General features: G+C 33.1%; 3 protein-coding genes across 5 annotated transcripts; all 3 read left to right on the forward strand.

The window, feature by feature from the left end:
* The first annotated feature begins 2,281 nt into the window (after nt 1-2,281).
* LOC106131512 (meso-2,3-butanediol dehydrogenase-like) lies at nt 2,282-3,386 on the forward strand. The gene has a single exon (XM_013330626.2). The coding sequence runs from the start codon at nt 2,446-2,448 to the stop codon at nt 3,208-3,210; it is 765 nt and encodes a 254-aa protein (XP_013186080.2). The 5' UTR covers nt 2,282-2,445; the 3' UTR covers nt 3,211-3,386.
* Nucleotides 3,387-6,554: 3,168 nt separating this feature from the next.
* LOC106142505 (transposable element P transposase) lies at nt 6,555-10,588 on the forward strand. Of its 3 annotated transcripts, none has more exons than XM_060950078.1 (5): nt 6,555-7,445; nt 7,597-7,710; nt 7,793-7,882; nt 8,339-8,430; nt 10,447-10,587. In XM_060950078.1, exons 1-5 carry the CDS (start codon nt 7,187-7,189, stop codon nt 10,582-10,584), a joined length of 693 nt encoding a protein of 230 aa, XP_060806061.1. In that variant the 5' UTR covers nt 6,555-7,186; the 3' UTR covers nt 10,585-10,587. The 3 variants fall into 3 exon arrangements, with proteins under 3 accessions (XP_060806061.1, XP_060806059.1, XP_060806060.1); XM_060950077.1 differs by having other exon boundaries at nt 6,562-6,921; nt 7,239-7,445; nt 8,339-10,587; XM_060950076.1 differs by having other exon boundaries at nt 6,561-7,445; nt 8,339-10,588.
* Nucleotides 10,589-11,073: 485 nt separating this feature from the next.
* LOC132902969 (meso-2,3-butanediol dehydrogenase-like) lies at nt 11,074-12,167 on the forward strand. The gene has a single exon (XM_060950079.1). It carries the CDS (start codon nt 11,227-11,229, stop codon nt 11,989-11,991), a length of 765 nt encoding a protein of 254 aa, XP_060806062.1. The 5' UTR covers nt 11,074-11,226; the 3' UTR covers nt 11,992-12,167.
* The last annotated feature ends 762 nt before the right edge of the window (nt 12,168-12,929 follow it).

Here is a 12,929-nt window from a genome sequence, read left to right on the forward strand (position 1 = left end):
ATTGACCATTATGTTTTTCTTAGTTGGATTGTTTTCCTTAGTTTTAATTTCGGATTGTTTTTTTTTTCTGATCAAACTACCTACTTTGTTTTTAAGTATAATTAAATGTTTTTTTTTATAATAAGTCTATGTTGCAGTGGAACCTAAACATGTAGGGACAGAACTGCTTAATAGAAATGACTGTGTTACGTTACGAGAAGCCAAAATAATATAGAAGCCACAAAAAGTTAAACCATTTAAAACTGGTTGTATACATATATTTCTAACTTTACATTGAAACCGAAAAAGGATAAACTGAAACATTTTTCACAGCGACGAAATTTATGAGCATACAATTGAATTTCGCGCTTGATTTGAGCGGGCCGCTTGAAAAATCTATTCGACTCTCAAATTCTGAACGCATCTGTCAAATAATGGCGGGAAAACATAGAGCAGTGTTGCCCGCTTAGGCGAAGGGTCGCCATATGTCAAATGGGAAATAGTTATTTATGGGCACCATTCACAAATTGCATTCATGGTCGAATTGATATATTGGAATGTTTTATATGTAAATGTGAACCTAAGATGAATAGCTGCCCCAGAAACTGATACCGGATGATTTAGTTATACGAAGAGTGTTGGCCAAGATCTATATTGGATAACACTCAAGCTTATTCCCATTCATTCAATGAAATATGTGTAAGTTTGTATGTACTAAAGCTTTTATTCTAGCCTACCAACTCTGGTTAAGTAGCTACGAGTAAAATTACGGGAGCGCTTACATAATTTTAATATGTTGATGCCTATCTAGACATTGAAGTTGCATAAAAGTTTGTTGAGTAACTAATAACAATAACAGCCATATGATCATGCTATAGTCATGAAGTTATCAATTTCATTTTGAGCTGTTTGTTACAAAGCTTGAGGCTTGCTAAAAAAGCATGTAAGCCATACTAATACCTCTCTGGAGAACTTTATTTTAATTTAGTATTCATGACATAACCCAAAATTTCCCTCACCGTGAGCATCGGTTGTCAATCAGGGTTCTTATAAAAACCAGAGTCATTGATATATAGAAAAATAGACATTGATACATAGCCCCGTAGGTTTAATCATTTTAAATAATTGGATACCTGGGGTAAGTATTTAGCCGTTCGACCACCGACGCTCAAACATTAGCAAAGTTGAATAGAAATATCAAGTCACGTTTGCAATACATAAGTAAGTAGTATAGTAGTCAGTTTCAGTCCTAGGCATTGTAAATCATTTACCTTGTTCTCCTAGGAGGTCGATTTCGTGAACGCCAGTGTACCCCGCACGCAAGAACACGACCTAATCCGCTATTCACGATATAAATGACAATACAAAACAAATGTGTCTTGATTTCGCATGATTTCCAATGCTTATTCTTGTTTAGCATTGTTATTTCGTAACTATTTATTATTAGTTGCTTTTCAGCTTAAATATCTTGGGTCATAAGATAATAAAGTGTAGGTACCTACCAATTTTGAAAACTGCACACTATAACCGTTAAGATACAGCAAACTAATTTTATAGCTATGTACGTGAATATTTATTTTTTTAAGAAGATACTATATAAGCTGAAACAATTCATAATATTTCTAAGTAGTTTATTTTTAATGATTAAGTAACATCTGACACACATTAGTGTCTTTCTATACTGTTAATCCAATCAGTTAAGCCTTTCAACCTTGCAAGTAATAAATTCCCAGAAAGCAAGAAGAATCGCATTCGCACTTATATACACCATCGTAAACACAGAACAGAATTACTCACGGTTTTTTGGAAATTGAATAAACCCACAGAAGTGCAGCTCAACTGATAAGTTTCAGACCGATTTGGTCAGTTTGAAAGGCGATTCGGTATTTAATTTTTAAATCTGAATCATTATAATTGTCTCAGGTTCCTTTCTAGGAGGCGCGTATCTAATCTAGACAGGTCATACCACATTTCCAATTTTTGTATTTACCGCCATGGAGTCACGCGCTCCTTGTGTTGCCGCTTTATTTGGGCTACTTTTTAGTAGCTTGCTGTGACTAAAATAATACCTCTCTCAACATAGCCTACGTAGTAGCTAAGTTATATTATTTTTAAAAGCATATTTAGTTTCATTGATAATTTTATTTATAACCCTTTTGTTTGAAATACTGTTGTAATAAATGTTGATAATGCGTTCTGTTCATATTATTTATATCTACATTACATAGTTACTAATTTAATTTTTTTTCTGTACATTTTTCAATGTGTAGTAGATCTTTTATCTAAGACATGGTAACACGAAAAGTGACATATTGGTAATTACATTTTATGCCAAACAAAACAAAGTTAACAAATAGTAACATTCCATTCTAGTGGTTATTTTTTTGGTCGATATTAGAAAAAACATTTGTGTAAATAAACCTCAAACTCAAGAACATTTAACCTCATCAAAGAGGTTAAAAATTTATGATGGATTTTACGGACAAAGTAGTGTTAATAACTGGTGCAAGTTCCGGTATTGGTGCAGCTGCAGCTATTTATTTCTCTAAACAGTCTGCAAAATTATCCTTGGTCGGCCGTAAGGAAAATAATTTAAGAAAAATTGCTTTATATTGTGAAAAGTCTAAGGGCAATAAACCTTTGGCAATTACAGCTGATCTTACCGACGACGGAGACATAAAACGAGTTATAGACGAAACTATTGATCATTACGGAAAACTAGATGTCCTTGTAAATAACGCCGGTATAATTGGTATGGGTGGAATCAAGAATACAACAATGGAAACATACGACAATATCATGGCTACAAACTTGAGGTCTGTCTTTCATTTGACTATGCTAGCTACCCCCCATTTGATAGCAACCAAAGGCTGTATAGTTAACACATCTTGTATTGCAAGTAAAAAGCCAAGTACTATGTCACTTTGTTACAATATGTCGAAGGCAGCATTGGACCAATTTACCAAATGCATCGCTTTGGAGCTAGCACCAGACGGCGTAAGAGTTAACTCAATCAACCCTGGCTTTGTTAAGACTAATCTACTGAAAGATATAGGCTTGAGTGAAGAACAATTGGAATTATTCATAAAGAATGTTGTTGGAAACATGCCTCTAAAGAAAGCAGTGGAGAGTGATGAAGTTGCTGCTTTGATTGGCTTTTTAGCAAGCAATAATGCGAAGAGTATAACTGGCTCCTGTTATATTGTTGATGGAGGCAGTATCCTACGTTAAATTAAGTCAGTCAGCATTAATTTGTTCACTCGAAAATATGTATAATTTTATTAGCTATTACACAATTGTATCATATTTAGTAATCTTAGGAAACATTTGAAAAATAGTGCCAGAAATATGTAAATGTTCTTCAATTCAAGTTACAATAAAAATCTAGTCATGAACAAATATTTTAATTCAATAGATTTTTTTTATAACTAAGTTGCTCCCTAGGATAAAATGTAAAAATTAAATAACATAAAACAAAAACTGCTTTTAAAAAGTCACCAAAAAAGTACAACAAAAGACTTTCCATCTCTATATGGCAATATCTACGTAGCGAATCTGATAGGTAACTAGTTTTTGCTGAATTCCAATGAAATATTCAGTAGCTCGTAAGACCAGAATGATTCCGCCGTCAATCTGATCAACGAACAAAGATTAAGTACACAGACCTAAATGGCACGTGCTATTTGAGGTCTAAGACTAAGAGCAAATAAAGGTTTTAGATAGCTGCCGTACCGGCGGAACATAAAAAGTAGCTAGGGAACCATCAACTATGATGAAAAACATTGTCGTTTGGAATTTAGGTACTCCATCTGAAAATAAATCCTCTTGGCATCTTGACAGAGACATGTTCAGTAAATATAGTCAATTTCGTCCCTATGTCGAGAAAAAAAAACATTAAAATATCTACTTATTTAGGTTTTGTTTAAAGTCGTATCTATTAGCTACATATATTATAATTACCATGCGCATACGCAAACGTCGCAAAAGCAAAACACATTTCTTTAACAGTATCATAGCTAATTAAAATACCTCGCAGTCACATACCTTATTAGGTTCAGAAATTAAAAACAAATTAAGTGTAAAAACATGATGAACGTAAGTAGGTCCTGCATAGGTTCCTATCCACACCGCAGATCTTACTGAAGACTCGTTAAAACGCGCATAATGTGCATTAATTGTTACACATCAATAAATATGCTTATCTTTACGACTCAAAGAGTTAATTTCAAACCATACTAAAACTTTGTTACATGGTTAACATGTTATCCAGATTGGATTCTCGTGTTTTTACAATATTATGTGAGAACGAACATAGATAGTATATAGTAGACGAAATTTATGAGCATACAATTGAATTTCGCGCTTGATTTGAGCGGGCCGCTTGAAAAATCTATTCGACTCTCAAATTCTGAACGCATCTGTCAAATAATGGCGGGAAAACATAGAGCAGTGTTGCCCGCTTAGGCGAAGGGTCGCCATATGTCAAATGGGAAATAGTTATTTATGGGCACCATTCACAAATTGCATTCATGGTCGAATTGATATATTGGAATGTTTTATATGTAAATGTGAACCTAAGATGAATAGCTGCCCCAGAAACTGATACCGGATGATTTAGTTATACGAAGAGTGTTGGCCAAGATCTATATTGGATAACACTCAAGCTTATTCCCATTCATTCAATGAAATATGTGTAAGTTTGTATGTACTAAAGCTTTTATTCTAGCCTACCAACTCTGGTTAAGTAGCTACGAGTAAAATTACGGGAGCGCTTACATAATTTTAATATGTTGATGCCTATCTAGACATTGAAGTTGCATAAAAGTTTGTTGAGTAACTAATAACAATAACAGCCATATGATCATGCTATAGTCATGAAGTTATCAATTTCATTTTGAGCTGTTTGTTACAAAGCTTGAGGCTTGCTAAAAAAGCATGTAAGCCATACTAATACCTCTCTGGAGAACTTTATTTTAATTTAGTATTCATGACATAACCCAAAATTTCCCTCACCGTGAGCATCGGTTGTCAATCAGGGTTCTTATAAAAACCAGAGTCATTGATATATAGAAAAATAGACATTGATACATAGCCCCGTAGGTTTAATCATTTTAAATAATTGGATACCTGGGGTAAGTATTTAGCCGTTCGACCACCGACGCTCAAACATTAGCAAAGTTGAATAGAAATATCAAGTCACGTTTGCAATACATAAGTAAGTAGTATAGTAGTCAGTTTCAGTCCTAGGCATTGTAAATCATTTACCTTGTTCTCCTAGGAGGTCGATTTCGTGAACGCCAGTGTACCCCGCACGCAAGAACACGACCTAATCCGCTATTCACGATATAAATGACAATACAAAACAAATGTGTCTTGATTTCGCATGATTTCCAATGCTTATTCTTGTTTAGCATTGTTATTTCGTAACTATTTATTATTAGTTGCTTTTCAGCTTAAATATCTTGGGTCATAAGATAATAAAGTGTAGGTACCTACCAATTTTGAAAACTGCACACTATAACCGTTAAGATACAGCAAACTAATTTTATAGCTATGTACGTGAATATTTATTTTTTTAAGAAGATACTATATAAGCTGAAACAATTCATAATATTTCTAAGTAGTTTATTTTTAATGATTAAGTAACATCTGACACACATTAGTGTCTTTCTATACTGTTAATCCAATCAGTTAAGCCTTTCAACCTTGCAAGTAATAAATTCCCAGAAAGCAAGAAGAATCGCATTCGCACTTATATACACCATCGTAAACACAGAACAGAATTACTCACGGTTTTTTGGAAATTGAATAAACCCACAGAAGTGCAGCTCAACTGATAAGTTTCAGACCGATTTGGTCAGTTTGAAAGGCGATTCGGTATTTAATTTTTAAATCTGAATCATTATAATTGTCTCAGGTTCCTTTCTAGGAGGCGCGTATCTAATCTAGACAGGTCATACCACATTTCCAATTTTTGTATTTACCGCCATGGAGTCACGCGCTCCTTGTGTTGCCGCTTTATTTGGGCTACTTTTTAGTAGCTTGCTGTGACTAAAATAATACCTCTCTCAACATAGCCTACGTAGTAGCTAAGTTATATTATTTTTAAAAGCATATTTAGTTTCATTGATAATTTTATTTATAACCCTTTTGTTTGAAATACTGTTGTAATAAATGTTGATAATGCGTTCTGTTCATATTATTTATATCTACATTACATAGTTACTAATTTAATTTTTTTTCTGTACATTTTTCAATGTGTAGTAGATCTTTTATCTAAGACATGGTAACACGAAAAGTGACATATTGGTAATTACCAGGGGGGTGACACTCCATAGTAACTTGACGTTTCGGAAAGATAGAGGTGCCCTCTGGACGTTGTCCCCAAACTAGTATCGAAAGGGATGCCCACAGTAAATCGTTGAGTTTCGAAACTCGATTCCTTCATCATCGATTTACAAACAAAATAATTTTTGGTTGCTTTTCTGCTGTATTAAATATAAATAAAATAAATAAAATAATTTAAACATAATATATATATCACAATAATATAAATTTGATGTTTTATTTCTAAGAATATGACTAAACAAAAAATAAACAAATCGATTTTTTATAACTGTAATCGAGTTGATCTCGAGCATAACATGGGGGATGTCCCTAAAGTGTTCACAAAATGGCTACTGTTCTGTGCGTATGCGCTTTTCAATAGTATTTTTGTGTATTCTTCATTTATTTCGTTTTTTTAACTCCGGTAAGAGCGTCAAGTCGAGCCCTCAGTGTTCCTTCGCCTTACCGTCGAGAATTTCCGAGAGGTTTTGTGTTAGTGCTAAAACTAAATAACGATAGGACGTTTGCGATAAAGACGCTTTTCATTTATTTTTAGTGTTTTTCTAGTGTATTTCAATATGCCTAGACTCTGTGCATTTGGGTGTTCGTCCAAGGGTAAGTTCAAACACACATTAGACAAGATTTGTGCATTACCTGTCCCAAACCAAAAACAAGTTCTATGTACATGTTATCTTTTTACGCTATACCTGCTATGAAATTTAGAAGATTGATAACCATTATTATAACCATAATAAAACCCAGAGCACAAAGGGTACTTACTTCTTAGTTTTTGTCACACAATATTAGTTGATGAGTTAGGTTACTTATAAAAATTTATGAAAAAAAAGTTTCTGTGTTCTCGTTTCAGTCAAATGTACAAATGTTATTCAATGATGATATTATAATAACCAATCACTGTTTAATATTTTCAGGTACAATAATGCATCGTTTTCCAGATGCAAAAAAATATCCTGATCGTTTCAAGGCATGGGTCACTCTGGTTGGTGGAAAACTTGTAACGGAAACTGATTTTGAGCATTTTAAGAAGAAGATGGTTTGCGATAAACACTTCACGCAAAACGACAAAAACAGGAACCATCGCTTAAACAATTCAGCAATACCTTCACTTTATTTATCGGGTCAGTTTCAACTCAATTATAATGTACTTTGATATTTCTAGTTCTAAAATGATAAAGAGAATCCGATCATCTATTTGAGACCATTTAATCCATTCCGAATTCAGATTACAAGATCGGAGCAAGTGCTTAATTTGTTTCTTTTACTTTTTAGGGACACCAATGAATGAGAGTGAAAGTGCAAGTGATCAAGTTACTGTAGAAGAGACAACACCCACACTTTGCAGTACTACTACTCATAGCGAAATATTGTTACCTGATAACATAGGTAATAAATTAATATAAGTTGTATATATATTTATTAAATAGTTTATTTTTTTAATATTACAACCATTTAATTATGTTTTCAGGCTCCCGCCATCAATTTTCTATAGCGGAGTATGTTCAAACAGAACACAATTATAGTGTTATCAGCAAAAGTAGAGATGACTCCAGAAAAGGTATGTAATATGATTTATATATTTTTACATCTTTTATAATAGTTCCATGTTTATCATCAAGTCACGCAAGTTATATTTGATTTAATTCAAATATTTATTCTGAAAAAAGGCAATGACAGGCTCTTTTCAATGTTCAATTGAAAAAAAAAAAATTGAATAAAATATACACAGTCAAATCACACAAATTCAGTAAGCCCCAATGTAAGTTCGAGACTTGTGTTATGGGATTCTAACTCAACAATACTATATTTCATAACATATACATATAAAAATACCCATCCAAGACCTAGATCAATCAGATCAAGTTCATTTTCCATCATTGCCCGACCATGATTCCGTTACGCCATGGAGGTCGTCGAATTTTTTTATCTAATGTATATGATTTGTCAAAGCTTTAAACTACTAGAATTTTGAACGAGACTAAGACTTTAATTTTAACACATTGGTTCTTTTCAGTACCATTGAAGGAATCTGTTCGACGAACTTCAAAAGTTTTTCAAAAAGACATCCGTATGCTGCGCTTGGAAATATCACGCTTGCGTAAGAAAACAACAACTTTCAAGGCGAGATTGGCTAATGCAGAAAAACTTGCTGAGAACACTGCATTTCAACAAGTGGCAGAAAAAATGTCGTCAACATCGCAACTATTTATGCATATGCAATTGCAAAATGTTAAAAAATCAAAAGGAAGGCGTTTCACTATTGAAGAAAAAGTTCTATGTTTGTCATTGTTTAAAAAGAGTCCGAAATGCTATAAACTTTTACATAAATATTTTACTTTGCCATCCATAAAGGCTATGCAACGATTAATTAGCCAAATAAAAGTATGTCCGGGGATCAACCCCATAATTTTTAAAAAACTCAAAGCTACTGTACTGGATATACCAGTAAATGACCGTCTTTGCAGTTTAATTTTCGATGAGATGTCATTAACACCACAAGTGTCGTATGATGCACACAAAGATAGTTTGGAAGGGTTTTCCACTAATAAGACGACTGAATTCGCTGACCATGCTCTGGTATTCATGATTAAGGGCATCAAAAGTAATTTTAAACAACCAGTTGCGTATTATTTTACGACAAAATTAAATAAATTAGAATTAAAAACTGTTATTAAAGAGGTAATTATCAATTGCCAAAATGCAGGCTTAATTGTAATAAATACCGTATGTGACCAAAGCACAGTTAATGTAAGTGCAATATCAGACATGGTTAGTGATACAAAAGCTTTATTTTTAAAAAATGGTAAAGAGTGGCGCCATGACGTTATACGCGTTAATAAACGGAACATTATACCACTATATGATGTCCCTCACCTAATTAAAGGTATTCGAAACAATTTATTAAATAAAGACATGTCATATGAAGTGGATAATGAAATATATGTAGTAAAGTGGGAGTATTTTCAAAAATTATATGCAGCAGACACTTCTTATGGGGAATTGAGGTTATTAGATAAAATTACGGAAGAGCACATTAACCCAGAAAAAATAAATAAAATGCGGGTAAAATGCGCAACACAAATATTTAGCCACAGCGTTGCTGTGGCTGCAGAACATTTAACCGGTAGGGGCAATTTGCCGATTGAATGTAAGCAATTAATTAAAATTACCTTATTATTGGACAATTTGTTTGACAGCCTTAATGTAAACTCTTTTAATCCTATTAATGGTAAAAAATATAAAGGTGCTGTCAGGCGAAATTCTTGTCATCACCAATTGTGGAGAAATGCAAAACAAATTTTGAAGACTATTAGATTTAGAGAAAAGAAATTTGTTGGAAACAAAATTAGATTGACTGAAAAAGTGGTACCATCTGTCACAAATTTTATAAAAACGATTGAGGGCATGGAAGCAATTTGGGATGTTTTGTCTAAAAAGTATGGTTTTGATACATTGTTTACTCGTAATTTTAATCAGGACCCAGCAGAAAACTTTTTTGGGAATGTCAGAAGTTTCGGAGGAAGAAATAATGCTCCTAATTCAGTTGCCTTTCAAGGAGCATTTAAGGCGCTTTTATTAAATAATTATAACTCTCCTCATTCTAATCGATCTAACTGTGAAGAAGACAATAACAAATGTCTGCAGTCATTACATTTTTTTTTAGATAAAGAAATCATTGAAACTTCTGATGTTCCTACTCATGAAGGAAATGTATTTTGTAATGAAGATATTTTTGATGTAGTCGATTTTAATAATGAAATAGACGCAGGTCAAAGAAATTATGTATGTGGATGGGTCTTGACTAAATGCTTAAAAAATGTTGCAAAAGGCTGTAAACAATGTAAAGAAGACTTACTTGATAACAAAAATGATAACGAAAGTAATGCATTCATAAAAGCAAAAGAATATGCCAACAAGAAATGGCTTTGTTACCCCAACAAATATACAGAACATTGCTTCCATGAAATACAAAATATAATAATATCATTTTTGAAAAAAGACGCACCAAAAACAAATGTAAAAAAAAATATATGTGCTTTTATTAACTTATTAGTTAATTTCCCATTTAAATGTCAGAGGCACAACGAAGTTTTAAAAGAATATTTCACTAATATTACCCTCAACGTAGTGTTACACAGTTGGTGTCGCTCAGTCAACCGAATTTTGAGTGGTAAAATAAAATATGAAGGGGAGGACGAAATTAAAACAGCTGCACAATTGTACTACGATAAACACAAACATTATAAAAATAAAAAATGATTAATGGTGTTAACTTGTTTTATTTTTTCTTGTTCAACAGAACCTATTAACATTGTTTTTTACTTTTGTCTGTGTTATTGTCCTATTTAAGTATTTCATATTAAACTTTTTTGAAATACCTAAACAGGATAATAACACAGAAAGTTCAGCAGTGGAAGTTCGAACAGTGTTTGCGTTCCTATCGACAATTTTCGTTAACTTTCAAAAATATAAATATTGTACAAATTTGTGAAAGTTAACGAAAATTGTCGATAAGAACGCAAATACTGTTCGAACTTTCACTGCAGAAAAGTTTTCACAAATTCAAAACATACCTATAAGTATAGGTACCTGTATAAATAAATATACCAATACTATAGGTAGGCATGTATAGGTATATCAACGGAGCTTTAGTTCAGGGGACAACGTTCAGAGGGCGCCTCTCTTCAATCGTGAAGCAAAAAATCAACGCGAGAGGGCTCTCTTTTCCTACAGTATTACTTTACTCTTTGGTAATTACATTTTATGCCAAACAAAACAAAGTTAACAAATAGTAACATTCCATTCTAGTGGTTATTTTTTTGGTCGATATTAGAAAAAACATTTGTGTAAATAAACCTCAAACTCAAGAACATTTAACCTCATCAAAGAGGTTAAAAATTTATGATGGATTTTACGGACAAAGTAGTGTTAATAACTGGTGCAAGTTCCGGTATTGGTGCAGCTGCAGCTATTTATTTCTCTAAACAGTCTGCAAAATTATCCTTGGTCGGCCGTAAGGAAAATAATTTAAGAAAAATTGCTTTATATTGTGAAAAGTCTAAGGGCAATAAACCTTTGGCAATTACAGCTGATCTTACCGACGACGGAGACATAAAACGAGTTATAGACGAAACTATTGATCATTACGGAAAACTAGATGTCCTTGTAAATAACGCCGGTATAATTGGTATGGGTGGAATCAAGAATACAACAATGGAAACATACGACAATATCATGGCTACAAACTTGAGGTCTGTCTTTCATTTGACTATGCTAGCTACCCCCCATTTGATAGCAACCAAAGGCTGTATAGTTAACACATCTTGTATTGCAAGTAAAAAGCCAAGTACTATGTCACTTTGTTACAATATGTCGAAGGCAGCATTGGACCAATTTACCAAATGCATCGCTTTGGAGCTAGCACCAGACGGCGTAAGAGTTAACTCAATCAACCCTGGCTTTGTTAAGACTAATCTACTGAAAGATATAGGCTTGAGTGAAGAACAATTGGAATTATTCATAAAGAATGTTGTTGGAAACATGCCTCTAAAGAAAGCAGTGGAGAGTGATGAAGTTGCTGCTTTGATTGGCTTTTTAGCAAGCAATAATGCGAAGAGTATAACTGGCTCCTGTTATATTGTTGATGGAGGCAGTATCCTACGTTAAATTAAGTCAGTCAGCATTAATTTGTTCACTCGAAAATATGTATAATTTTATTAGCTATTACACAATTGTATCATATTTAGTAATCTTAGGAAACATTTGAAAAATAGTGCCAGAAATATGTAAATGTTCTTCAATTCAAGTTACAATAAAAATCTAGTCATGAACAAATATTTTAATTCAATAGATTTTTTTTATAACTAAGTTGCTCCCTAGGATAAAATGTAAAAATTAAATAACATAAAACAAAAACTGCTTTTAAAAAGTCACCAAAAAAGTACAACAAAAGACTTTCCATCTCTATATGGCAATATCTACGTAGCGAATCTGATAGGTAACTAGTTTTTGCTGAATTCCAATGAAATATTCAGTAGCTCGTAAGACCAGAATGATTCCGCCGTCAATCTGATCAACGAACAAAGATTAAGTACACAGACCTAAATGGCACGTGCTATTTGAGGTCTAAGACTAAGAGCAAATAAAGGTTTTAGATAGCTGCCGTACCGGCGGAACATAAAAAGTAGCTAGGGAACCATCAACTATGATGAAAAACATTGTCGTTTGGAATTTAGGTACTCCATCTGAAAATAAATCCTCTTGGCATCTTGACAGAGACATGTTCAGTAAATATAGTCAATTTCGTCCCTATGTCGAGAAAAAAAAACATTAAAATATCTACTTATTTAGGTTTTGTTTAAAGTCGTATCTATTAGCTACATATATTATAATTACCATGCGCATACGCAAACGTCGCAAAAGCAAAACACATTTCTTTAACAGTATCATAGCTAATTAAAATACCTCGCAGTCACATACCTTATTAGGTTCAGAAATTAAAAACAAATTAAGTGTAAAAACATGATGAACGTAAGTAGGTCCTGCATAGGTTCCTATCCACACCGCAGATCTTACTGAAGACTCGTTAAAACGCGCATAATGTG

This window comes from Amyelois transitella, chromosome 20 (genome assembly GCF_032362555.1).
Source record: "Amyelois transitella isolate CPQ chromosome 20, ilAmyTran1.1, whole genome shotgun sequence".
Lineage (NCBI taxonomy): Eukaryota > Metazoa > Arthropoda > Insecta > Lepidoptera > Pyralidae > Amyelois > Amyelois transitella.